Source organism: Neofelis nebulosa, chromosome 14, assembly GCF_028018385.1.
Source record: "Neofelis nebulosa isolate mNeoNeb1 chromosome 14, mNeoNeb1.pri, whole genome shotgun sequence".
Lineage (NCBI taxonomy): Eukaryota > Metazoa > Chordata > Mammalia > Carnivora > Felidae > Neofelis > Neofelis nebulosa.
Window position 1 is genome coordinate 11,863,974 of NC_080795.1, and position 26,526 is coordinate 11,890,499.

Consider the following 26,526-nt stretch of genomic DNA (forward strand, 5'->3'; position numbering starts at 1 on the left):
CACTAAAAATTGTGTTTATGGAAAAGAGGTCGTGACACAGGCAGCAGGGACAGGTGAAGGAAAGTAGGGCGCGAAGTTGCAGCCGGGGAGCATGGTTATGCATATGTGTGACAAAGGTCACTGTGGAGTAGAAAACCAGGACTAAGAAGAAAGAAATTAGAAGTAAGTCGATTTGGGGATGCCTGCCCTACTTTCTAGAGTAACCTTCCGCCTCTCCCTGGCTCTCCTCACTCTGCTCACTCTGCTCTTCTGCATTGACCACTCGGTCACACTATATTCTTTATTCAGTAGTCTAGTCCGTCCTCTACCCAGAATGCGCCCTTTTTTGTCTGACTTGTTCATTAGTACATCCCAAGCGTGCTTAGTAAAATTCCCGGCTTATAAAAGACATTCAATAAATATTTGTCAAATGAAATGATTTCCTTTTTTTGGATGTTTCTGTATTTCTAATTTAATAACGATGATACTAGGCATTTATGAAACTAATGCTGAACTAAAGGAAAATTAACATAGACGTGCAATGCCGGTCACATTCTTCGGAGTGCCAGATCTAAAGGGGTGTGAATTTATCACGTGTTGATGAGGATTGTGATACAATGGGAACTTTCAAACACTGCTGCTGAGAGTATAAAGTACACAACTGTTTTGGGAAGCAGCTTTATACTAAGTATATATTCAAGTACAATGGCTTTTGAGCTTTTTGATTTGACTTAAAATAAATGCATTTTATATCATGCCCTAGTATGTGTGTACTTACATAAAAACAAATTCCATGAGACAGTGGGTGATGCACTCTGATATTTTCTTTTATTCCTTACTATTTCACTGAGTCATGGCCCAGTTTGAAAAACACTACCTTTGAAAAGTTGTGGCACATGTACACCAAAGTGTGTGAAAATTTTTTATCGCAGCATTGTTTATAATAATGAAAAATTAGAAATTACTTTGTCAAATGGAAAATTAAAAAGCAAATTGTGTTGGGGCACCTGGGTGGCTCAATTGGTTCGGCGTCTGACTTCGGCTCAGGTCACGATCTCACGGTTTGTGAGTTCGAGCCCCACGTCGGCCTCTGTGCTGACAGCTCAGAGCCTGGAGCCTGCTTTGGATTCTGTGTCTCCCTTTCTGCCCCTCCCCCACCTGCCTTTCTCTCCCCCCCCCCCCCCACACACACACAAATATTTAAAAAGTAAATAATGTTGCATTCATTCAATGGACTATGATACAGCAGTAAAACATTAAGAAACTAGATCTACATATAGTGTTGATAGTTGAAAAACACCATGTTGACCAAAATTAACAAGTTGTAGAATGATAGCTATATCTGAATTTTTTTTAATGTGCAAAAAACCCTCTTTATTGTATGGCTGTAAACATAAGTATACATATAAAAGACCCGCATAAGAGTGAAAGCACCAAATACAGACAAGTGGTTACCTTAGACGTAAGAGGGAAAAGAATGAGACCAGGAACAGACAGGCACACAGGAGGTGAACCAACTGTAACTCGATTTTATTTCTCATCAGGAAAGAAATTTAATACAAATGTCAAACTAATATGTCAGGGCTAGGTGGAAGTCTGAGGAGTCTGTTCTTCGTCCTTTTCTGTGTGCTTAAAATCTTTTGTAATAAGAAAACATTTTATACTAAAGCTTAGAACTTTTTGCAGTAAAACACACTCGAAAGACTGCTACTCTTCCCCCACCTTACCAGAACAGTTCCTGTAGGATAAAAATGAATCCCATGCTTTCCCCCAAAACTCCTGGCCTAGACTTTTGTTTCTTTCTCTATATCTCTGTTAACGATTTTATTAGGAGTGAAACCAAGTGAGATTAATAATCTAGTTAGTGTTTCCTTAGTGCTTTGGATTTTATTGAGCAGTTTCCTAGAGCTTCTGAAAACTGTGCGATTTGTTTTTTAATCACATTCATAGAAACTCAGTCTGACTGAAAGATGAGACTAGTGTAATTCAAATTTTTATTTTGAATAAAACTGTTGCCTTCTTTGGGAACCCACTATACTCAAAAGCAGAGTGTTGGGTAGACGCTCCAAGTAGGTTTCCCTTACTTTTAACGTTCTAGAAGTCTGACACAGAATCTTTCTCCTGTTGGATTGTTTGTTCTTTGAAACTGAGCACTGTGCTGTAACTGTTTTGACCTTCATAAGACCTAGAATAATGCAGTTGATGGTTATGTGGTAAAAATTAATTGAAAAGATAGCACAACTTTGAATCTCATGGTACACTTTCCACAGCTGCCTCTGTTTATACTGTGTTGGTTAATAATGTGGCCTTTTATTTCCTTATATTTAGTGATTTAGAATCTAGAAGAGAAGTAAAAAAAGAAGAAGGTGAAGCTTTTGCACGAGAACATGGACTTATCTTCATGGAAACTTCTGCTAAAACTGCTTCCAATGTAGAAGAGGTAAATAAATGGCCCATTTAAATGTTCATCATCTTTTTTACTTAATTGGAATGTATTGTATGCTTTCATATTCACTTTTTGATGTCTCTTCTAAACCTTTTTAGTCTTTATTATAGAGTAGGAAGATTCCTTCTGTTTGAAATGCCTTGTCTTACAGCATTCGTCTTAAATCAGACTCCTAAATTGTATTCTGAACCTTCTCTCTAAGCCAAAATGCTTTAACACATCTTTGTATATATTTATCCTGAGAGGGAAAAAATAACACTAATGAAATTTAGAAAGGTATCAAGACACTAAACATTCGTAGCTATTTGTATCTACTTTTTCTTAAATAGGGAAAGTATTCTTACTGTGTAGCATACAAAGCACGGGAATTCTGCCATCTTTAGTAAAATTTAAAGTGTCTCCGTTATTTTCATTGATCAGCCTGAACTGCTACAAGTTTTCTGAACACATCATGTTCTTTTATGCTTTTTGTATTTGGGTATGGTATTTATATACTATACATAGATGAGTAGGCAGTTAATTCTCTCTAAGGTAAAAGTATTGCCACATTCTGTTTTATAACAGGCAGGAAAGAGGCGGGGCACCTGGCAAGCTCAGTCAGTGGAGCATGTGACTCTTGATCTTGGGGTTGTGAGGCTGAGCCCCATGTTTGGTGTAGAGATTTCTTAAAAACAATATCTTTAAAAAAAAAAAAGCAGGGAAGAGGCTAAGAAAATAAGTAATTTGCCTAGAGTAATGCCACCTTCTGGGTAGGAATCTTAGCAGCAGCTGCAAAAAGGGACTCTAGAGACTAAATGATTTAAAAATCTCCTTTTTCTAAGGATAGCAGAGTTGAGGTCCTAGACAGGAGCTAACACAATGCCTTTCATGTAGTAAACAGTGAGTAAATATTTATTAAGAATGTACTTGGAGCTCTTTGAATTAACTTTTGAACCCAGAAATAGACTACAGTTATTCAACAGCATTGATATTTTTGCTGGAAAATTATTTCTTAGGTAAGATTTTATTTATCTCTACTTGAAGAGGTGCTCTATGACTGTCCTCAATGCATTTCCTACATTTCCTACAACCACCAGTTAATGCTTTACCAGTTGCTGGTAATTACAGTTTGATAACATACAAAAGTAATACTGCATTTTGCACAGCAAATCCAGAAATTTGTTCTGCCTCTTTGTTCAACTTAGAATAGACATGTAAAGGCACCTGTTTCAGAGAGGTACTCCTTTACTAGAGGTGTTCTATTTGAAACCATAAGGGCCAATGTGTTGTGGAGATTGCAAGACCTCTGAAACATATCCTTATTGATTGTTATTGATTTTCTTATTTATTTTGAGAGCCCTAAAGCCAAAACTGTCTACATTTAGTTAAAAAAACAAACAAACTAACATACTATGAGGCATCTGGCTGGCTCAGTGAGAAGAGCATACAGCTCTTGATCTCGGGGTTGTGAGTTTGAGTCCCTCATGGGGTGTAGAGATACTTAAGTTAATAAAACTACTCTGAAGTCGGGATGACAGAGCATCTACTACTATAAAGTACTCCCAGATTTCTGGCTTTGTTTCTGATGATTTTGTTCATTTTTCTTATCCGTAACCAGGCAAATCACTATTGACATTCGGCTGACCACTTAAATAAATTCCATTAACGTTTTGTTTGGCAGCACTTATTACAAAAATCCTGTATATGTGGTTAATAATAATTACATACATTTTATCTTGGGGCGCTGGCCCCTGGGTGGCTCAGTCGGTTAGGCGTCCCAGCTTTGGCTCAGGTCATGATCTCACGGTCTGTGGGTTAGAGCCTTGCATCAGGCTCTGTGCTGACAGCTCAGAGCTTGGAACCTGTTTCAGATTCTGTGTCTCCCTCTCTGTCTCTGCCCCTCCCCCACTGGTGCTCTGTCTCTCTCTCAAAAAAAAAAAACACATTAAGAACAATAATCAGTCAATCGATCGATCTGGGCGGGAATTTCCCATACTCGTGAGAGAACTTTAATTATGTAAGTTAATCTGTTTCAGATTCTGTGTCTCCCTCTGTCTCTGCCCCTCCCCCACTTGTGCTCTGTCTCTCAAAAAAATAAACATGAAAAACATAAATGAATGAATGAATGAATGAATCTGGGCAGGAATTTCCCATACTCATGAGAGAACTTTAATTATGTAAATTAATTTGTCTCTGAGAAGCCAAGGATATTAAGAAATAATCTTTTTAAATCCCATTTTAAAAGATCATAGACAAGCATTACATAATACAATCATCCATGCGATTTTACCTAATAGCTAAAAATATTTCATGATAAAGTATTTTGAGAAGGTGGAGGACCATTCTGTGATCCACAAAGAGCAAAATCAAACCTGAATCTCTACATGACTTAGGAACTTATTGACCATGAAAGCAATAACCAAAGGGCTTCTGCATCTAGAAAAAATGGGAGTGGACTTCCTCACCTCTTCCACCTGCCAACTAAAGCTAAAACTCGGAACATTATATGTAAAACAATTATAAGAAGACCTGAAGGTGGAGAAAATACCATCTAGAGACCTTGGGATCTGAGGAAAGTGACACAGCAGTGATTTCCCTTGGTTTTCTTCAGATCAGGTGCTAGAAAAACTGGCAATCCAGAAAGACCAGCAGGTGCAGGGGGAAAAAGAGAAGCCTACCTTCTAGTCAAAGGGCCAGGAAAGCCTGTTAGCAAGAAAATAACCATTCTACTACAGCCAGACAGGACAGAAAATGATGGTGCTGCTTCCACCACCAGCTTGCTGTAATAAGGTTCTCCCACACTCACCGCTGTCCTGTGGGATTGGGGTCAGAGGAAGCCAGCAAAAGTACAGGTCTAAAAAAAATTTTTTTAAATGTTTATTTTTGAGACAGAGAGCGACAGAGCATGAGCGGGTAGAGAGAGAAAGGGAGATACAGAATCCAGAGCAGGTTCCAGGCTCCGAGCTGTCAGCACAGAGCCCGACACAGGGCTCAGACTCACTAACTGCGAGATCATGACCTGAGCCGAAGTCGGACGCACAACCGACTGAGCCACCCACGTACCCCAAAAGTATAGGTTTAAATAAGATCCAGAGTCTCATAATGTAGAACCCCAAATGTCCATACTTCATTAGAAAATAACTCTTCAGAACCAGGAAGATCTCAAACTGAATGAGGGGAAAAAAAATCAATAGATACTAATAGTAAGATGACAGAGACGTTGGAACTATCTGACAAAGATTTTTTAGGCAGCCATCATAAAAATGCCTTAACAAACAGGAGCATGCCTGAAACAAGTGAAAAATAGTCTCGGCAATAGAAATAGAAGTAAGGGGTACCTGAGGGGCTCAGTCAGTTAAGCGTCTGACTCTTGATTTCGGCTCAGGTCTTGATCTCACAGTTGTGAGCTTGAGCCCTGCATAGGGCTCTGCACTGACAGCACGAAGCCTACTTGGAATTTTCTGTCTCCCTCTCTCTCTGTGCCTCCCTTTCCTTCTCTCTCTCTCTCTCTCTCTCTCTCTCTCTCTCTCCCCCTGTCAAATAATAATAATAATAATAATAATAATAATAATAATAATAAACATTAAAAAAAAGAAATATAGGTAAAAAAAAAAAGGACCAGATAGAAATTTTAGAACTGAAAAATATAATAATTGACAAAGAAAGGTTCAGTGGATGAGATCAACAGCAGAATGAAGGGGACAAAGGAAAGAAATAGTGAATTGGATGATAGACTAATAGAAACCACTCAGTCTAAACTACAGAGAGAAAATGGACTGGAAAACAAAAATGAGCAGTGATTCAGGGACCTGTGGAGCCATAACCCAAATTCTAACATTGTGTTACCAGATTCCTAGAAGGAGAGAAGAAAGATGGTCCTGAAAAAGTACTCAAAGAAATAACAACTGAAAACTTTTCAAATGTGGCAGAAGATACAAACCTACAGATTCAAGAGGCCGAGCCAACTCCAAACAGGATAAACCCAAACAAATTCACACCAAGCCAAACTTCTTCCATAGTCAAATCTCTGAAAGCTAAAGACAGAAATTATGAGAGCAGTGAGAAACACCTTACCAATTCAATGCCAGCAGATTTCTCATTAGAAACCGTGGAAGTCAGAAATATACAGCAATTTCAAGAGCTAAAAGAGAACAGTGTTCAGGATTCTAGAACTAGCAACAATACCTTTGAAGAATGAAGAAAAATGAAAACATCAGATGAAAGAAAACTAAGAATTTACTAATACAAGATCTGCTACAAAAACAGTGGCTAGTGGAAGTTATCTAACAACTGAAATGATAAAAGAATCTTTGAAGGAATACCAGTAACCAAAAGTATGGATAATGGTATATATATAGGAAATATCATAAACCATGGCAGAGAAAGGGGATATCAGGGGAGGTAAGGTTCCTATGACACTCAAATGACACTAGTAGACTGTGATAAGTTATATGTGTAGATATATAAAGAGTAGATCTATATGTGTAGATATGTAAAATCTATATAAAGTTTATACATGTAAGTGCAATTCCTGGAGTACCTACTAAAAAATTTCCAAAGAGATACACTAAAAACTAGATAAATCAGTATGGAATTTTAAAATAGGTTCAATTAATCCTCAGAAAGGCAGAAAAAAGAAAACCAAAAACAGCAACAAAAAAATCAAAATGACAGACTTAAGCCCTCACATAGCAATAATTATATGAAATGTACATGATCTAAATACACAAATCAAAAGAAATTGGCAAAGAGGATTAAAGAACAACGATCTGGATGTCTACAAGAAACTCACTTCAAATATAATGATTCAGGCAAGTAGAAAATAAAATGATTGGAAAAGATAGATCACACAAGCATTAATCAGAGGAAGGCACGTGTGGCTCTCTTTAGACTTAACAAAGAAAATTGCCAGAGACAGAGTAGGACGTTATATAATAATAAAAGAAGAGTCTGCCAGGAAGACCTAGCAATCCTAAATGTGTATGTACCAAAGAATACAGCTGCAAGATAATGTGAAGCAAAAACCAATAAAGCAACTGGAAATAAACTAGACAGTGGAATTAAACTAGAAATCGATAACAGCCTCCAATTATGATTATGGATTTGCCTATTTCTCCTTTCAATTCTGTTAGCTCTGGTTATCAATAAGTGATAACTGGAAAGAAAATCTCCAGAAATTTGGAAACTGAACAACACACACTTCTGAGTAATCTGGGCCAAGGGGATGTCTTAAAGGAAATTTAAAAATACATTGAACTTTGAATGAAAATGAACTACAACATACTATGCGTACTCAAATAGGAATTGAAGACTTCTCAGCTTACTAAAAAGCATCTACAAAAACCCACAGCTAACATTAGGCTGAATGTTTTACTCCGTAGATCAGGAACAAGGCAAGGATGTCTGTGCTCATCATTATTCAAGATATTGGTGGAAATCGTAGCTAGTGCAATAAAGCAGGAAAGGGAAATAAAGGCAGAGAGGAAGAAGTAAAACTTTTTATTTGTGGCTGACAGGATTGTCTCTAGGAAATTCCAAGGAATTTACATACACACACAAAAGCTAGTTAGTAAGTGAGTTCAGCAAAATTACAAGATACGAGACAAATATATAAAAACATAGTGTATTTCTGGGGTACCTGGCTGGCTCATCAGTAGAACATGTGACTCTTGACCTCAGGGTCATAAGTTTGAGCCCTATGTTGCGCATAGAGTTTACTTTAAAAGATCTATTGTATTTCTGTGTATAGCAATGAACACCAAAATTTAAAATACAATACCATCTATAATCCCACAAAAAGAAAATGAAATATCTAGTATAAATCTAAAAATAACATGTACAGGACAGGACATGTGTGCTCAAAACTGCAAAATGCGGATGAAAGAAATTAAAGAAGATCTGAATAAATGGAGAGACATACTATGTTCATTGTTTGGAGTATCCTACCTAATAAAGATGTCACTCCTTCACAAATTGACATAGAGGTTTAACCCAGTTCGTATCAAAATTCCAGTAAGATTTTTCTGTAGATATTTGACAACATTTTAAAATACAGGTAGAAAGGCAAATGACCTACAGTAGCTAAAACAATTTTGAAAAAATAAGGGAATCACTCTTTGATTTCAAGCCCTAATGTACACTATGTGATACCAGTAAAGGAACAGATACATAGGGCAGTGGCACAGAATAGAGGATCCATAAATAGACCCCACACAGATATGCCCAACCGATTTAACAAAGGTGCAGAAACAACTCACAGAGGAAGATAGCCATTTCAAGAAATGGTGTTCTAGGAACAATTGGACATCCATAGACAGAAAAAAAAAAATGCATCTTACACAAAAACTAACTCAAAAGAGATCATACTTTTAAATGTAAAACATTCAGGTACTTACTTTTATGGGGAACAAGGAGAAAATCTTCATCTAGGCATGTAGGCATGCTTGTCACTAAAAGCATAATCCATAAAAGGAACAATTGGTAAGTTCTTTAAAATTTTCGCTCTGTGAATGATTGTGGTAAGAGAACAAAAAGGCAGTCTACAGACGGGGAGAAAATACTTATAAGCCAAATATCCAACAAAAGACTAGTATCTAGAATAAAAAAACTCTCAAAACTCAATAGTTAAAAAAAAAAAAAAAGAAAAAAAGTCAGTCCAGTTAGAAAATGGGCAAAAGTTGGGACCAGAGATTCATCACAAAGGACACGTAAATGGAAAATAAGCACTTAAAAAGCTATTCAACATCACTAGCTGTTAGGAAAATGCGACTTAAAACATCCACGATAGCACACTACACACCCATTAGCATAGCCAAAATAAAAAAGCAACAATATCAAAAGCTGACAAGGATATGGAGAAACTAGATCACTCATACATTGCTGATGGGAATGTAAAATGATACGGCCACTCTGCAAACAATTTAGGGATGCCTGGCTGGCCCGGTCAGCAGAGCAAGCAACTCTTGATCTCAGGAATCCTGAGTTTGAGCCCCATTGTTGGGGGTAGAGTTTACTTAATAAAAAATAAATAAATGTTTAAAAAAAAAAAAACTAGGGGTGCCTGGCTGTCTCAGTCAGTGGAGCATGCGATTCTTGATCTCTGGGTTGTGGGTTCAAGCCCACGTTGGGTGTAGAGATTACTTAAAAATTTAAAATAAACCTAAACATTCAACTACCTACCAGTTGTATCTCTGAGCACTTATCCCAGAGAAATGAAGATTTCTTTTTAACCCAAAAACTGGTACGTAGATGTTCATAGCATCTTTATTCACAATAGCCAAACACTGGAAACAACCTAGATGTCTTTCAACAGACCAATGGTTAGACAAAGCGATACAGTACATCCATCCATACTATGGAATACTACTCTACAAGTAAAAAGGGAGGGACAATTGATACATGCAACCACTTGGATGAGTCTCCAGAAAACTGTGCTTAGTGAATAAAGTCAGTCCCAAAAGGTTGCATATTGTATGGTTCTATTTATATGATTTTGATTTTGAAATGACAAAATTGGAGAAATGGGAGCAGATCAGTCACTGCCAAGTTTAAGGAGGGTGGAAGGGAAGTGTGTATTGTTGCAAAAAGACAACATGAGGGATCCTTATAACAGAAATGTTCTGTATCCCTTTGCAACATTTCGATTATGACAACGTACTATACATTTCCAAGATGCTGCCGTTGGGGGAAACCAGGGAAAGGTTACACAAGATCTCTTTGTATTATCTCTTAAATCTGCATGTGAATCTCTATCTCAAAAAGTTTGATCAAAATACACATACAAATACACATACACAATAACCACATACAAACAGCTTTAACCTATTCTTAAAGATCATAGTGGCAGTTAAAACAAAAAAAAAAAATTAAAGATTAAGAAGCCTCACAGTTCTATTAAAAAATACTAATTTGAGAATATGGAACACAGTTATAAAAGCTTAAGTCATATTTTTTGAATTTACAAAGAACACATTTCTTTTTCAAATTATTAAGTTATTAATTTTTTGTTAAATATGGCTCTTTGATGAGTCTCTGTCACATTTCTGCACAGAGCAGATTTTTATACAAACAACCAGGTTCTTCCATGTTAAACATTATGAGTTTTAGCTTATGCCTAACAAATAATAAAGTTACTGTTGGGATTTTATTATGCATACATAGACTTTCTTAGTAAGATTGCTCAGAAGTAATCAAAGAAGGAATTATATTAATATTTAAAGCAAACTCAGTTCATTCATGACCTTTGTGCGTGTCACACTTTAAAACCCAATTAGGTATATCATTAAAGAGCATTTTTATGACGGTATATGTTTATGCATTAGTTTATTTTTCTACATCAGCTGTATTAAAGCGTTTTGGTCAGCTCACAATAAGATTCATGGCACTGCTACTTTAAATCAATTTAAACAGTTGTCACCATTTAAAAAAGTAAACCCATATATCTGTCATCAGGCTTTAGAAGTTATCACCATTTTGACATTTTGATGATCTTGTTTTATTATGTCCTCTGTTTTTTAAGAAATTCCAGAAATATTTTACCTATAAATGTTTCATTGGCAGTAATTTAAAAACCTACAACGCGATACCATTATTATACCTAACAAACATAGCAGTAATTCCTTGATAATATCTGATATCAAGTATGAATGGCATGCTTTTTATTTCATTCAGCAATTAATGTTGGAAAACAAGTACTTAGTTTCTCCGAGGTCAGAAAAGACTAACAGGTGTTGTGTCTGCCCTGAGAAGAGGGAAGGAGGAGAGCTAAGCATTTCTCCGGCATCTGCCTTGTGATATGTGCTCAGTGCCAGTGCCTGTGGCAGGAAAGCCAACACCTCAGTGGGAAAGGACACAGCTCATAAAATTGCAGTATACTGTCTCCAAGATGTGAGCAAGAATTAGCCAGCTAGAATTAGGGCAAAAGAGGAATCACGATGAAACCTAAGAGCTAAGTATGCTAGTTTTACGGGGTCCATAGATTCTTAGTGGCTCAGACTCGGCATTGGAGCACATAGGAAATTAATTTCAGGGACGTTTGCTCTGAGTACAGTGTCTTCTGTTTCTTGCTTTCTAAGGACTTGGATTTGCCTAATCATGCCATCCTCCAGGAGAGAGGCAGTTTAACACAGTGGGTTGAACCTCATGCTCTGGGCTCAGACAGGAATTTCTTCTCAGCTTACTGCCTAACCTTGGAAGGCCCATTTCTGGGAAAGTGGATCATATGAGGAGTTAAAAGAATGAGACAGCTATTCTAGGGGCCCCTGGGTGGTTAAGCATCCAACTCTTGGTTTCAGTTCCGGTCATGATCTCACGGTTCATGAGTTCGAGCCCTGCAACAGGCTGTCTGCTGTCAGCACAGAGCCTGCTTCAGATCCTGTCTCCCTCTCTCTCTGCCCCTCCCCCACTCGCTTCTCTCTCTCTCTCTCTCAAAACTAAACATTTACCAAAAAAAAAAAAAAAAAAAAAGTTTTAATAAATTAAAAGGAAAGGATTTTTTTTTTTTTTTTTCCAAATCAGTTGTGTTTAGAGCTGTGCTTCTCAGATCACCTAGGAATCCTGTTGAAATGCAGATTCCGATTTGATAGGTCAGGGTATGGCCTGAAAGCCTGCATTTGGAAGTGGTGGTCCAGCGTCATCACACTGCTGCTCCTGGGCAGGCTTTGGGGAGTGTAGAGACCATGAAGTTCATTCAGCTCTGTTACCTAACAGAAGAACCTGGCCCACTGGTGTCCTTTCCTCTTCCTCAGAGACATTCCTTCAAACGTTTTCATCCTTTTTCTCTAGTGATTCTTGGCTCTCAGCACGTAATTGCATAATCAAATTTCAACCATTTGAAAAGCAAAACCTGTCATTCCCAGTTCTTGGATGGTCTCTTCCATCCTCTAGTAAGTTCCATCTCTGTTTCCTCATTCTTTTTGACACCTCAGTTCACAGGTCGACTCCTCTACCTTGGCCAAGGTCACCCTGGACCTCCTAATTGCCTATCCTAACAAATGCTTTTCTGTTCTTACCTTAAACAGTCCCTTAGGGATATTTGAATCTTCAGTAGCCTATGTCCTTTTTCCTACCCCTTCATAGTCATGTATTCAGTTAATGTATATTGCTTTCTACTTGTGTCTTGTTATTTCTACTGTTAAATCTCTCTCCAGGTTGTACATTTTTCAGTCCTCTACACTGGTTCCTCTGAGATCTTTCAAAACATGAAAATTGAGTGTCGCTCCCCAATTTTATTAAAAGCGTGTGGTGGGTTTTCCACCTCTTCAGAATCAAACTCCTTAGCTTGGAAGACAAGTCCCTTTATTTGCCAACACCACGCGATGTGCTTTCTATATTAAACTACGAGCTCATCAGCTGGGTGGTGCTCTTTAAACCCACCTCCGCAGAAAGTGCTCTCTGCCCTTGGAATGCCCTTTCTTCCTACCGTTTCTTTCAGGGATATAATGAAGCCTCATACCTCCTCTTGGAATGCCATGACACACCCTCCCTGCCCCCCCCCCCTCCCCACCAGCCACCACGTACGTGCACACACACTTAAAAATTGTATACTCTCTTCTCTGTGCTCATTCCAGTCTCCTCCTGAGCATGAATTTATCTTTAGGTCTCTATCATGACACTTGGCCACGTTCCTTGAAAACCCAGGCTGTCTTTTCATCTCTGCATCCTCAGCGCCTAGCACAGGGTCTCCCCTGCACGGGAGACAACAAATGTTTGCATGATTCACTATTTATTTCATTACTTCAGCCTTGTCTCTCTTACTTCAGTCTTTAATCAGGTTATGCTTTGGTCCCACTGGTTAACATGTAGGTGGAATTCTGTCCTAAATTTACTTTGCCCTAGGCATTCTAAAAGCTGTGTGATTTTTGAAAACCCAAATGATCGGATTGGCTCCTCCTGTGATCAGGAGCTTCCTTCAGTAGCTGCCTAGGGTCTTTGTAGTTCGAAAAGATTTTTTTTAGACCCAGGGATAAATGTAGCAAAGATTATGGCAGGCTAGGAAAAATACCCCTTCCGAAAAGACTCATGCTAACTTTCTGATGATTTCACAATACCCCAGAAGTGATGTATTATAATTATATATATGTAATTATATATATAATTGTGTATGTGTATATATATATAGTTATATATAACTGTATAAATTGTTTTGTAAACTTCATATATAAATATATATGAAATTATATATAAATATAAATATATATATAAATATATATTTTTTCCTGTAATTCCTTCCCTGGTTTTCTCTGTGTATTCTTGCAATAAAGTAAAATTTAATTTTCTCAGAGTTGTACATTACCCAAACTCACAGTATTATATTTCCTGTGAGACCTACTGGTGATTGTGGTGTGAATAGTGGTTAGACTTTCCATTTTCTAAACAGTGTCTCTTTATCAGATGTTCTCACTCTCTTAGCCATTTGATGGGTTATTTTTCCCTATACTCATCAATTTTACTTAGAATTGAAAGTTTATGGGAAATCAGAAAAGTACATAAACATCAAAAATTTTTGAGGCAAAAGTCTAGTAATTTAAAATATCTTAAACTATTAGGGTGCCTAGCTGGCCCAGTCAGTAGAGCCTGTGACTCTTCATCTTGGGGTTGTAAGTTCGAGCCCACTTTGGATGTAGAGATGACTTAAAAATAAAATCTTTAGGGGCGCCTAAGTGGCTCAGTCGATTAAGTGTCCGACTTCGGCTCAGGTCATGATCTCATGGTTCATGAGTTCGAGCCCCGCGTCAGGCTCTGCGCTGACAGCTCAGAGCCTGGAGCCCACTTCAGCTTCTCTGTCTCCCTCTGTCTGCCCCTCCGCTGCTTGCACTCTGTCTCTCACATTGTCTCAAAAACAAATAAACATTTAAAAAAATAAAATAATAAAATAAAATCTTTAGGGGTGCCTGGCTTCTCAGAAGAGCATATGACTCTTCATCTAGGGGTCATGAGTTCGAGCCCCATGTTGGGGTAGAGATGAGTTAAGTAAATAAACTGTAAAAAATCAAATCTTTAAAAAAATGGAACATTGGAAAATCAAGACTGGAAATTCCTGGCTTAGCTGCTAACGTCCTAAAAGATAGAGCCAAGATAATAGCTGAAAGCACAGTCAGCTAACGACGCTCAGACAGATTACAGCAACTTGCCAAGCCATCCACACAGATAGGATAGGTGGATTTCTATGTCTAGGGAAAACACATGACTAGAAAGATGAACAGTTTCAAAGCCCTTCGCTAGTATTTGTGTCCTGCCCCAGTACTTGAAAACCAACAGACTCAATTTGCATCGAGAGGACATCTTACTCGCCTTGGGCTGCCTTCGAAGTGGTGGAACAGGCGTTGCTGTAGAGCTGGAATGTGGTGTGAACTGAAGGCTTTGTTTTCCCCTTCACCCTGTTCTCAGTGCCAAGGCTACCACACAGCTTTCCGCGGGAAATTTGACTTGACCTTACAAGGCTTCCAGCATCCTTTGAGGAGTGTTTAATTTAATAAATGTTTGTTACTCTCCTCGCCTGGTTAGAAGATTTTGCTGACTAGCAGCAGTTCCTCGCCCCCTTGTTTGGCCATCACCCTTAGGGAACTTGAAGGATCATCTAAGCCAAGCTGATTTTGAAAGTTATAACCATTTTTTTTCTCCTAAGCCAAGGTAGCTAAACATTACTGGAGAAAGTCATGCTGGTAAGTGCATATCACACACTTACACACTCGCACATTCATTGTGCACATTCATACATAGGCACACAGTTATGTAGATCAACTACCAAGAATTTCCCACTTGTATGTGACATAAGCATTAAAATTCCATGTGTCTAAAACAAACTCTTCATTCTCTCCTTGAAATGTGATTTTTTTTCCTTTTTTATTTACCTCAGTTCACAGCATACCCTTCCATGTCAGTCACTTCAGCTAAAAGTGGAATCATCCTTAAACACCTTACCATTCTTGCCCTGTTCTTTACCAAGTCCTGTTAATTTCTCCAAAGTAGATATTAAGTTTGATCTTTACTTTCCATTCTTGTCACCACTGTTAATTTGGCAGGCCTTCATTTCTTACCCGGATTATTGGTTTAGACTGTACTGGTCTCCTTGTTGTCAGCCAGCCTTTCTTCATAGTAAAATAATAAAATAAAATGAAACATAATATAAATGAAAATTCCCTTGAGTTGTGTTAAAGCTAAGAAGTGATCCTGATAAAAGGAAGATAAATATGGACAGGACGTTAATCCTGCTAATCTTGCTACTGCTGCAGTTGTGTGTGGTCTTGGGCGAGTCATTTCTCCTTCTGCAGCCCACTCTTAGAGAGTCCTCCCTCTATAAAAGGAGAGCTTCTGTAGATCAGTGGGTTTAGCAGTGGCCCTCTTCTAATGAAACACAGAAAACCGTGAAAGAAAAAAAGCAGAGGGGCGCCTGGTGGCTCGGTCAGTTGAGCGACTGACTCTTGATTTTGGCTCAGGTCATGATCTCACAGTTAGTGAGTTTGAGCCCCGCATCAGGCTCTGTGCAGCTGTGCAGAGCCTGCTTAGGATTCTCTCCTGCTACCCCTCCCCTGCCCACACACACATACCCTCTCTCTCAAAATAAACTTAAAAAAATAAAGACAGAGGAGGATATGCCATGAAAAATGAGGAGGAAAGAGGAGGTTCATAGGGCTCTCCCTACTTCCTTCTTCACCCCAAGAGGTGGCCCCTGCGTGGAATATAATTTGAAAGCCATTGTATTGGATAATGTATGTATGAGTTCTCTCTCAGTGAAACTAAAGTAGAATCAGAACATTTTTTTTTAAGTTCATTTATTTATTTTGAGCGAGAGAAAGAGCGGGGGGAGGGGCAGAGAGAGAGAGAGAGAGAGAGAAAGAGAGAATCCCAAGCAGACTCCATGCTGTCAGCACAGTACCTGACACGAGGCTCAGTCTCACGGTGAGATCATGATCTGAGCCGAAATCCAGAGTCGGATGCTTAACCAACTGAGCCACCCAGGCACCTCTAGAATCAGAACATTTTAAAGCCACAGAATTTGAAGGAGTTTTGTGTTTAAACTGCCTAATCTTGAATTCTAGTCTAATGTTCTTTTCACAAGACTTCCCTGTCTTTGCATATTTAAGTCTGCTCTAGATATATTTGATTCTTCAGTACTCACTATACACATTTTATGTTGCTCACTTTATTTTTTAAGTTTATTTTGAGAGACAGCAAGAGCAAGTGGAGGAGGGGCAGAGAGAAAGGGAGAGAGAATCCCAAGCAGTCTCTGCACTGTCAATACAGAGCCTGATGCAAGGCGCAAACCCACAAAACCATGAGATCATGACCTGAGCCAAAATCAAGTGTTGGGACACTTAACCGACTGAGCCACTCAGGCGCCCTTCTCGCTTACTTTTTAAATGTTTGCTTTTTATTTTAATTCACTGAAGAGTATCAATCACTATTTCTTTCCTTGAGTCTGCAGTGTGTCAAGGCACATTCACATACAGCACGTGTACCCTCTTCTGTTGTCCCCACACGCCATTGCCCGCACACCTTCCTGATGGCGAAAGCTAGCAAGAAGTGGGTTCTTAACTATGCGCCAAGCACTGTTCTCAGTGGTCTGCGTTCATCCTCCCAAAGACTCTATGACATAGGCACCATTATTATCCTCATGTTAACAAGAGGTGAAGCAGTGGGTCCAGAGCAACACCTCCAGTAAGAGGTGGCACTGGAGCTTGAACCTGGACGGTCTGGTTCTAGAGCCCCACTTGTGGCCATTCCGCTAGCCTTCCCGGCATAACTGCTTCATCCCACAGAGTTTCTTAGAAACAAATGAAAGAAAATAAATGCATTTCCGTATTTTTATACATACTGTCAATTTCTTCCAGAAATAATGCTAACTTGTGCAAATGACTTAGCAGGTTGACTGGCCCATAGTGAGTACTTAGTAAATACCAGTTGTCATTAGATGCAGGTGTCAGATGGACACCTGTAATGTTCATGGCATTGATTAGGAAATGAGAAGAAAATTAAACAGCATTTTAGTTACTTCGTGTTTCCCAGTTCTCAAAAAGAAAGTAGACTCACTGATTTCACGGGATACTTTACTGTCTAGCATCTATTCAAGATGTTTTTTTTTTTTTTTTGAAGATTTTACTCTTAAGTAATCTCTACATCCAACATAGGGCTTGAACTCACAACCCCGAGATCAAGAGTCGCGTGCTCCACCAACTGAGCCAGCCGAGTGCACCTGTTCAAGATGTTTAAACGAAACTAAGATACTTTGATTTATTTGGAATTCTTACCTCGCAGATGTTAGACATTTTTTTGTTGCCACCAGATGGCAGCATGTTACATAAGGAAATAATTTAAAATCTTCTACTCTGTTGCAGACAATTTATTTTCACTATTTTGCTTTCAAAACTGTTAAACCATAAGAAAAATGACATATTACTCTATTTTCCCCTTTGCCTCTATTCTGTCTCGTCGGCTGTGAAGAAAGGCTCTCTTAGCACGTTGTCCTTGGCCTGCATCTGGGCCTGCCTTAGTCCCGCCCTGCACACGTTCTCCCTCTGTCAGCGCGGAAGGTGTATTTTTCCTGCATCTTCAATAGAGATTTAAGCCCCTGTGCTCAGATTCTCCCAACTAAATTGTTTTAGTTTGGCAGCAGTAGGAATTGTATCCACCTCTCCCCTGTATCTTCCATAGTACCTAGGGAAGTGCTGAGTCTAAGGTAACAATTTAATAGGTGCCCTTTCACCCAAGGGTGAAATGACAAATGATAGGCTATGCATCAGCTTGTGTGTTGAATATTTATTTGAATTTAATGCATTTGTAGTTCTTTATGGTTATGTTTATTTTAATGTTTGCTATGGAAGTCACTGAAAATTTACTTAATTTGGGTATTAGGACCATTAGATAACTGCTGCCAACGGTTGAAAGATTAGTGTCAGAGGTGGAAGGCAATTGATGGCTAACGAAGGTGAAGGACTGACCGTGGCAATTAATCAAAGTAGGGCAGAGAGGGAGAGCTAATGGTGAAATGAAGAGAGAGTCGGGCCTCTGATACTGGCGTGAGTCCCGGGCAGGAAAGCAAGAGGCTCACCAAATGCACTTGGCTACCTGGAAATCTGTTTCTACTTCATAATTGTGGACCTGCCTAGATAGTGTTTGTTTCACAGTGCTGATAACAAAATCCTTTGACCCGGGTTTCTCAGCCAATGTTTTCTTCTTCTTCCGCAACCTCTCTATTAATATTCAGATTTGACTGTCGTTCTGATGTTCCTGCTTACCGTTCCGACTGATGGGTCACAAAGCCCGCGGTGATCTTGTTTTGAAAGTATTGCACTAATGTTAAGGCTTTTCTGTAGGTGTGCCATCAGCTCGCTTCATTTTTCTGATATAAGTAGGTATTGCAGATTGATTCCCTAGGTTACAGCCTCTCCTTGAAGACGAGCCATCGTCAGCAGCCCCATACTCCATCCACCATCGGGAGCTGTGAGATTCCACAAGTCTGCTGCCCCCACAGCTGCCGCCCTATGCAGGCTCCCCCACTGCCTCTGCCTCTGATACTGCACACGCTCATCCCCGCCTCCCACTCCCAGACACGCCTTCCCACGGGCTCCCCTTTTCTTCCCCCTGCCCCCACCTCAGAATTTGTTTGTATAGCTTGGGAAATCGAAAAAGTGAAACTGGTTAAAATTGGAAGGAATTTCAAGTTTAAGACTGTCCTGTGAAAGCACGATGAGTTTTAATGTGAAGGTTTGTAGTAGTATCTAGTTAAATCATCGCTCATTGCCTCATTTTTGTCTGTGTTCTAGAGGCATTTCACATTGTTACATCTCTACCTTGAAAAATACATATGGGGACTGCTTTTTAGTGACTAGAACAAAATGAGCAATTAAAATACTAGCCAATTATTGTAAGAGGTATGTCTTGACTTTCCGACTTCTTAACGTGCTTGCAGCTTTAGGGGACAGCTATTGTCTGTAACACCCAAGGCTCGTATCTTAGAAGTTTCATTTCGTGGCGAATAAGCCTTAACAGTGTTTGGTTAATTTCATTATATTTGGGGATTCAACAATTTGTCTATAGCCGCAGACTTTTATTTTTTTTTTTTTAAATTTTTTTTTTTTTCAACGTTTTTATTTATTTTTGGGACAGAGAGACAGAGCATGAACAGGGGAGGGGCAGAGAGAGAGGGAGACACAGAATCGGAAACAGGCTCCAGGCTCCGAGCCATCAGCCCAGAGCCTGACGCGGGGCTCGAACTCACGGACCGCGAGATCGTGACCTGGCTGAAGTCGAACGCTTAACCGACTGCGCCACCCAGGCGCCCCTAGCCGCAGACTTTTAAAACACGTGCACTGATGTCTATATTTATTATATTGGGTTTTAAACTGAGGACTCTTTAAAATTAATCATTAATTAATCATTTAATAATACATATTAAGTATTATTAATTTTGCTGCCATGTAGATAAAACAACCCATATATACGTGTGTGTGTTCTTATATATAACACCATATATGTTAGTGTTCTAACATATATATATATAGTGTTCTTCTTACAATATATGCCTGGAGGGGATGGAAGATATTTCAGTGTTTGCAATATATAATCATGAGTTGGATGGCAAGTAAATGTAGCATTGTCTGAAGACGATTTCATTGAGATGGTGGGAATCATGAAAGAAAATATAACCATTTGTTATATTTCAGTTGTGATGAAATTAACTACATTTTTTCAGATCCAAAATACATCTTGAGTTCATTGGGTACAATTGTTCTTAAAGCTACTTAATCAAGTATTAAGTACTATTCATGTAATAAAATTAGAAGTGACTTAGGAAATTCCATATAGCATATCTCTCTGGAGCCAGTTTTTAAAATAATTCATCAACAGATTAGGAAAAAAGTCCATTTATTACATAAATTGGCACAGGTAATGACTTTCATGGTACAAATGCCTGTTTGTATGAACTCGTTTATGGGATCCTGCAGTTCTGTCTGATGTTCTAGGGAGATGTACACATGCGGGTGTCCCTTCAAGGATTTCCAGCCCTGTGAATTTATGAATCTGTTGACTTCAGTATTTAGTTAGCCTGGTTTCTAAGGTCATCGCCATAATTGACATGTTATTGGAAATAAAGTTAAGTTTTCCTTTATTTATAAGGGTTAACTTCAGTTTTGAAGAACGTGAATCAATTCATAGTTGGCCGGAAGCCAGTGTCTCCTTCACGTCGCTGTAACTCAGCACACACACGAAAAGCGCACTCGCTTCCTAAGTGCCTTGTGAATCTGCAGTGATTAATTCTTCTCATTATTTTGCTGCAAATTCTCATGACCCTCTCTGATGATTCGATCAGCCACTTAGAGTTTATGCATATTCATATCTCTGCGCTCCTGCCGCAGTCGCTCACGTCTCCTTCGCTGACTGGTGTGTTCTTGGTGCAGTAATTGAGCCGCAGTAGATTGATTACTCTGGGGAGCTGTAAGGCCTTTAAAGGTGAAAACATATCAGTCCTGTTAATTAGGAAACAAAAGCTCCGGTGGCAAGTTCAGCAGTCAGATGTTTCCAGTGTAGAAAAGACGAAAGGTATTGGTTCCTCTCCATGAACCTGTTTACTTTTTAAATTTGGAATTAAATCTGTATCAGTGCTAGTGGAGAATAGCCTGGTTTTGTGGATTTTCATAGACTGCCCACTGAAGAGGACCTGGTTTACAATATTAATACCATGATCTGTGACCTCTCAGATCGGATTGGTTGGAAAGTGAGTTTATAAACCCCTTCTGTAGCATTGGCAATATTTATGTAAAATGCCTTAATATTTATTTTTTATTTTAGTTATTTTTTTTAATGTTTATTTTTGAGAGAGAAAAAGAGACAGAGCGTGAACGGGGGAGGGGCAGAGAGAGAGAGGGAGACACAGAATCCGAAGCAGGCTCCAGGCTCTGAGCGGTCAGCACAGAGCCCGACGCGGGGCTCGAACTCACGAGCCGTGAGATCACGACCTGAGCCGAAGTCGGACGCTCAACCCACTGCGCCACCCAGGCGCCCCATGGTTAGTTATTTTTTTAAGTAATCTCTACCCCTAGCATGGGGCTAAAACTCACAAACCCGAGACCAAGGGTCAGTCACGTGTTCTACCGACTGCTTCATATTTTATATAAATATAGAATGCTTGTGGGGTTAGTTTTGGTATTTAGAGGCTTAATCTGGTTTAGTATTTTAACACTGATTTTTTTTGTCAACTTAGTAGTTGCTATGTGGAAAAAGGGTGAAACTTTATTCAGTGTGGCATAAAAGTTGAACAGCTTTTTCTCTCTTTATCGTAAGTTTCCGTTGATCCTTTCCCTCTTAAACTGTGTGTTAAGTAACACATTGTCCTGACAAAGACGATCCTGTGTGGAACAGTGGCCTCTGAGAGTAAACTCGTTTCAACATGGAAGCCTTTGGAGTTCATCCTCACTGACGTCTTTTCCTCATGTGTGCTCTCCTCATGTTATGGTATTTCTGCGGCACATCCCCTCCCCGTCCCCCAGGGATGAATTTTTCTTTTGGGATATAGTTCATACACCATAAAATATGCCCTTTTTCAGGGTACGATTCAGTGGATTTTAGTGTATTCACAGAGTGGCATAACCATCACTACTGTCTGATTCCAGAACATTTTTATCACCCCAAAAGAAACCCCATACGCATTAGCAGTCACTCTCCATTTCTCCTAATCCCAAGAATCTACTTTTTCTCTCCATGGGTTGACCTGTTCTGGACATTTCAGTAAATGGAATCGTACCATGCGTGGTCTTTTATATGTAGCTGCTTTTACTTAGCATGATGTCTTCAAGGTTCATCCACATTGTAGTATGAATCAGTACTTCATGTTTTTTTGAAGGCCGAGTAATACTGTATTATAAGGTTACACCACATTTTGGTTTTCATTCATCAGTGGACTGACATCTGTGTTGTTTCCACTTTTCGGCTGTTGTTACAAATAATGAACATTCATATACATCCTTGCCTTGTTGTTGATCTTGATCTTTAGGAAAATGTTCAGTCTTCACCACTTGCTGTGATGTTAGCTGTGAATTTTTCATAGATGCTATTTATCAGGTTGAGGAAATCCCCTTGTGGTCCTATTCTGTTGAGTGTTTTTATCATGAAAGGTTGTTAGATTTTGTTAAATGCGGCTTCTGCCTCTTTTGAAGTGATCATATGGGTTTTCTCTTTTATTCTGTTGGTTAATATGGTGTATTACATTGGTTGATTTTCTTGTATGGAACATCATGATATTTTACAGAGTTTTTATATATAATGTTTTACTGTTGTGGTTTTATATAATTTGAATCAGTTTCTCTACTTTATATTTCAGGCATTTATCAATACAGCGAAAGAAATTTATGAAAAAATCCAAGAAGGAGTCTTTGACATTAATAATGAGGTATGTGTGTGTGTGTGTGTGTGTGTGTTATTGGCTAATATTAATTTAGAATTGAATTTTAGTTACATAGATTCATGATTTTCTATTCTTTTTAATTCCTAAAATGAATTTATGACGTCAGTTAACACACTATGATCATCTAACCAAAAATTTGTTATGTTTCTAATGGGTAAATGTTTATGTTCTAATAGAGCATCACTTTCTGAAAATGGATTAAAATAAGTAACCCTATCCATTTATTGCAAGCAATGCAAAATAAGATAAATCCTCCAAAGAGAGGAGAAATTCTACTTTCATCCACACGTCCATCTGGTGTCATCTGCTTTGGGGAATCATTTTCTAGTGTGTAAATGCCCATACTATGTTACTAATGCAAGATGCTCTCTCTGTTGTCTAGTATGAAAGAGGGACATACCTAGTTTGGAAATTACTCCCTGTATAGCATCGTATGTTTTCATGAGACTAATATATGTAATTGGCAATTAGCGTTGTTTTTGGTTTTGTTTTTGTCCTTTTTGTAGAATTATTTTGAGCCAGTTTTGATGAATATGATTAGGATAAAATATAAAGCCTCGAAGCATACAATCCAGAGTGTTTACCGAAGGGCATCGTTCTGACCTAAATCCCCACTATGCATTTATTCTTATTTATTTCAGAATGTTTATTGAATATGTAGTATATTATTTAGTCTTACATAAATATCTTTGCCATTCCCGTGGTAAGACTTCATGCTTCCAAGAGAAAAACCCTTACTCCTCCTACAGTTGGAATTAGGAAAGCTTTGTGTTAGAAATCCTTTACTGCACGTGTGGCTCTTGGCCTGTACATGAGCGAGGCTCTTCATTATTTGCCTCCATATTCTTTGCTAAAACAGACGACCGTTTGCCTGAGGTTTCCAGAAAGTACTCGATTTTCTCATTTCTTTTAATTCGGAGGAGTATGTTTTCTCAATCCTATCTTCTGAGCTTACGCGGCAGAAGATTTTGAGTTAATTTAAAGACGACACCGTGCGGAGACTAATGCCGTAGAAACTGAACAGCCACTGGGCCTCTGTTTCAAAGGGCACGCTCACTGTTTCTGCCTGGTTTCATATAGTAGCTGACTGCTTTGCTGTGCCTGCCGCAGCTTTGATTGTAATGTGCTGTCAGGAGCCAACAGGCCGTGCGATTTATTTGGCCCGGTGCCAATTCTGACTCCTTGATTCCTCAAGAAGCTGCTACCAGCCCAGAGGGGGCAAAACCAATGAGCCATAGGGCATGCTTTTTATTAAAGAGGAGTCAAAAGAGCGAAAAGAAACCACATCAGCTGCTGTCAATACTGAGCTAGTGCCAGAAACCCCAAGGCCACTACCGTTGCAGAACAACTGCCAAGCACTATAAATCTGAGATTTACTGTGACGTCAAGTTTCCTTAAGAGCTTAATTTCTGAAGCTACCGTATTACTTTGCTCAAAGTGTTGTATTTTTAGGTAAAACCCACTTGAGGGAGTGCGGGTTAAGACAGAAGTGTGAGTTTGATGAATGAAAGAACTACTCTGTGTGTGGCTTCTTGGCAAGCTGCCATGTCTTTGGGGATCATAGAAATTATTGATGACACAGAACACTCATATGCCCTTAGCCCGTACAGCTGACTCAACACGGAACAGAAATGCCGTCCAGAGAAAAGGCCTTACGTTGTATCGTGGAGCCGCGCAGACTCTGCCTGCGTTTCTCTCTCAAAGATTACCGGCAGACCCGCTCTCAGACAGTTTCTCCGTCGTGAGAATGCCCTGAAGGGCAGCGCTGCCTGGTTCCCGTTTACTCCTAAGTACCTGGTGTGATGAGGAATTCTTTTCAGAAACATTTCCGCAGGATTATTTTTAAAAGGAAGGAACGTCCCAGCCCCTGGGAGACACTCCTTCCAGTGTTGCGAAAATCTGCTTCATCTGTATTGTTTTTCTGAGTTGTTGGGTAAAATCATGTCCTTGGGAATTCCACGGGGTTCTTTAAATGTAGTTAAACCATATTATCTGGTTGGATCCCGTTAACTTTTTTCTTTTTTTTTTTAATCCCTTTCCCCTTTTATTTCAGGCAAACGGCATTAAAATTGGCCCTCAGCACGCTGCTACCAATGCCACACACGCGGGCAATCAGGGAGGACAGCAGGCCGGGGGCGGCTGCTGTTGAGTCCGTGTTTACTGTCTCGCTGCCCCAATGCGGCTACTCACTTCCTCTTTCACTCTGTCCTCCTGCTCAGCTGCGACATGAAACTGTTTGAAATGGCTTTATGTCACAGGAGACTTTAATCCTTCAAATTCTTGTATAACTTTGAATAAATGGTTAATGTTCACTTAAAAAGACAGATTTTGGAGATTGTATTCATATCTATTTGCATTTGATTTCTAGGTCAATTGATGTGATTATTTTTGTTAAATGTTGTCTTGTGCCCTTACCTATGAACTGAACTGTATTAGACACTACAGAGTCATCTTGAGCATTTTAAATCAGTTTGTGTGGTTAGGTTTCCCAACACCCGTGGTGACCTAATGTTTAATATTACAGAACTGTCCTCAAGAAGTTTGTCAGTTTTCAAGGCTATAAGGAAAGCCAGGACTCCTTTAATTCTGTATTTATCATTTACTTTCTGTATATACAGTTTAACCTGCTTGGGTGTAATTTGCCAAGCTTGAATTCTTTAATGCATTTGCATAAATTCTATACTGTTTAGAGCTTAAAGCTACAGAAGCATTGTTAGGAATTGCTCGGACACTGAATTTTAAACTTTTTGACATTGTTAACAAGCATGTTCATTCTTTCTTGTCACTAGTCCAAGAAAATATGCTTAACGTACATTTACTAAAGGCTATGTGTGCGTTAACCTGTTTTAATGCCAAAAGTTTGCTGTATGTGCACAGTTTCTTTCAGATCTCTTCGGAAAAGGATTTGTTTGCCTTAATGAATACTGTCGGGTAAAAACACAGTATAATGAGTGAACTGGGCAGAAGCACGAACTCCCTACACCTGAGCGACTCCAAGAAGAATGAATGTCCACATTTAGATGGCGCATTGTGAAGACTTTAATCTTTCCTTCAACACAATAATGTTTTCTTTTGCTTTTATTCCCATGATTTCTAAGTATATTTTTCATGCAGGACAGTTTTTCAACCTTGATGTACAGTGACTGTGTAAAATTTTTCTTTCAGTGGCAACCTATAATCTTTAAAATATGGTAAGCATCTTGTCTGTTTTGAAGGGGATACGACAATAAATCTACCAGATGGAAAATCCTGTTGAAAGTAGAAAAGCTTTAGTAATTTACTCAGTGTGGTGGTTTTTATCCTTTTTTTTTTTTTTCTCTCTCCCTTGGTCTATAATGAAATTGTTACAGCAGTGCAAAATAAAATCCTATGTATAAAAGTGTTCTTTTTTATTATGACCACATCCTTTTTTAATGTCTTTTTGTAGTCCACGCTTTTACGCTTATTTAAAAAGCAGATCTTTTAAAGGGTCAGCATGTTTAACACCCTTTGTAAAAATTTTGCTTAAACGTGATCACCCTCTTCAATACTGAAATTCTTTTGGTTGCTGACGATGGAAGGAAGTATTTCCTACTTCTTGGTGAGCACAAAGGTGCATATAAACTATAAGAAGGGTTAATAAAGAAGTTCTAAGTATGAACCTACTTTGAATTCACTCACTTCAGCAACTCTCTGCAGGTGTTCCCTGAAGATTCAGCAATACTCTGTCAAAGGTCTGACA

General features: G+C 38.9%; 1 protein-coding gene across 2 annotated transcripts in view; it reads left to right on the forward strand.

The window, feature by feature from the left end:
• The window catches only part of RAB2A (RAB2A, member RAS oncogene family), an 85,898-nt gene extending 59,843 nt beyond the window's left edge, over nucleotides 1–26,055 (forward strand). For both annotated transcript variants that reach the window (XM_058699656.1, XM_058699657.1), the window contains exons 6-8: nucleotides 2,308–2,419; nucleotides 22,722–22,790; nucleotides 24,859–26,055. In XM_058699656.1, the coding sequence (XP_058555639.1) occupies nucleotides 2,308–2,419; nucleotides 22,722–22,790; nucleotides 24,859–24,954 (277 nt within the window). In that variant the 3' untranslated portion in view covers nucleotides 24,955–26,055. The remainder of the gene's footprint in view (nucleotides 1–2,307; nucleotides 2,420–22,721; nucleotides 22,791–24,858) is intronic.
• Nucleotides 26,056–26,526: the final 471 nt, after the last annotated feature.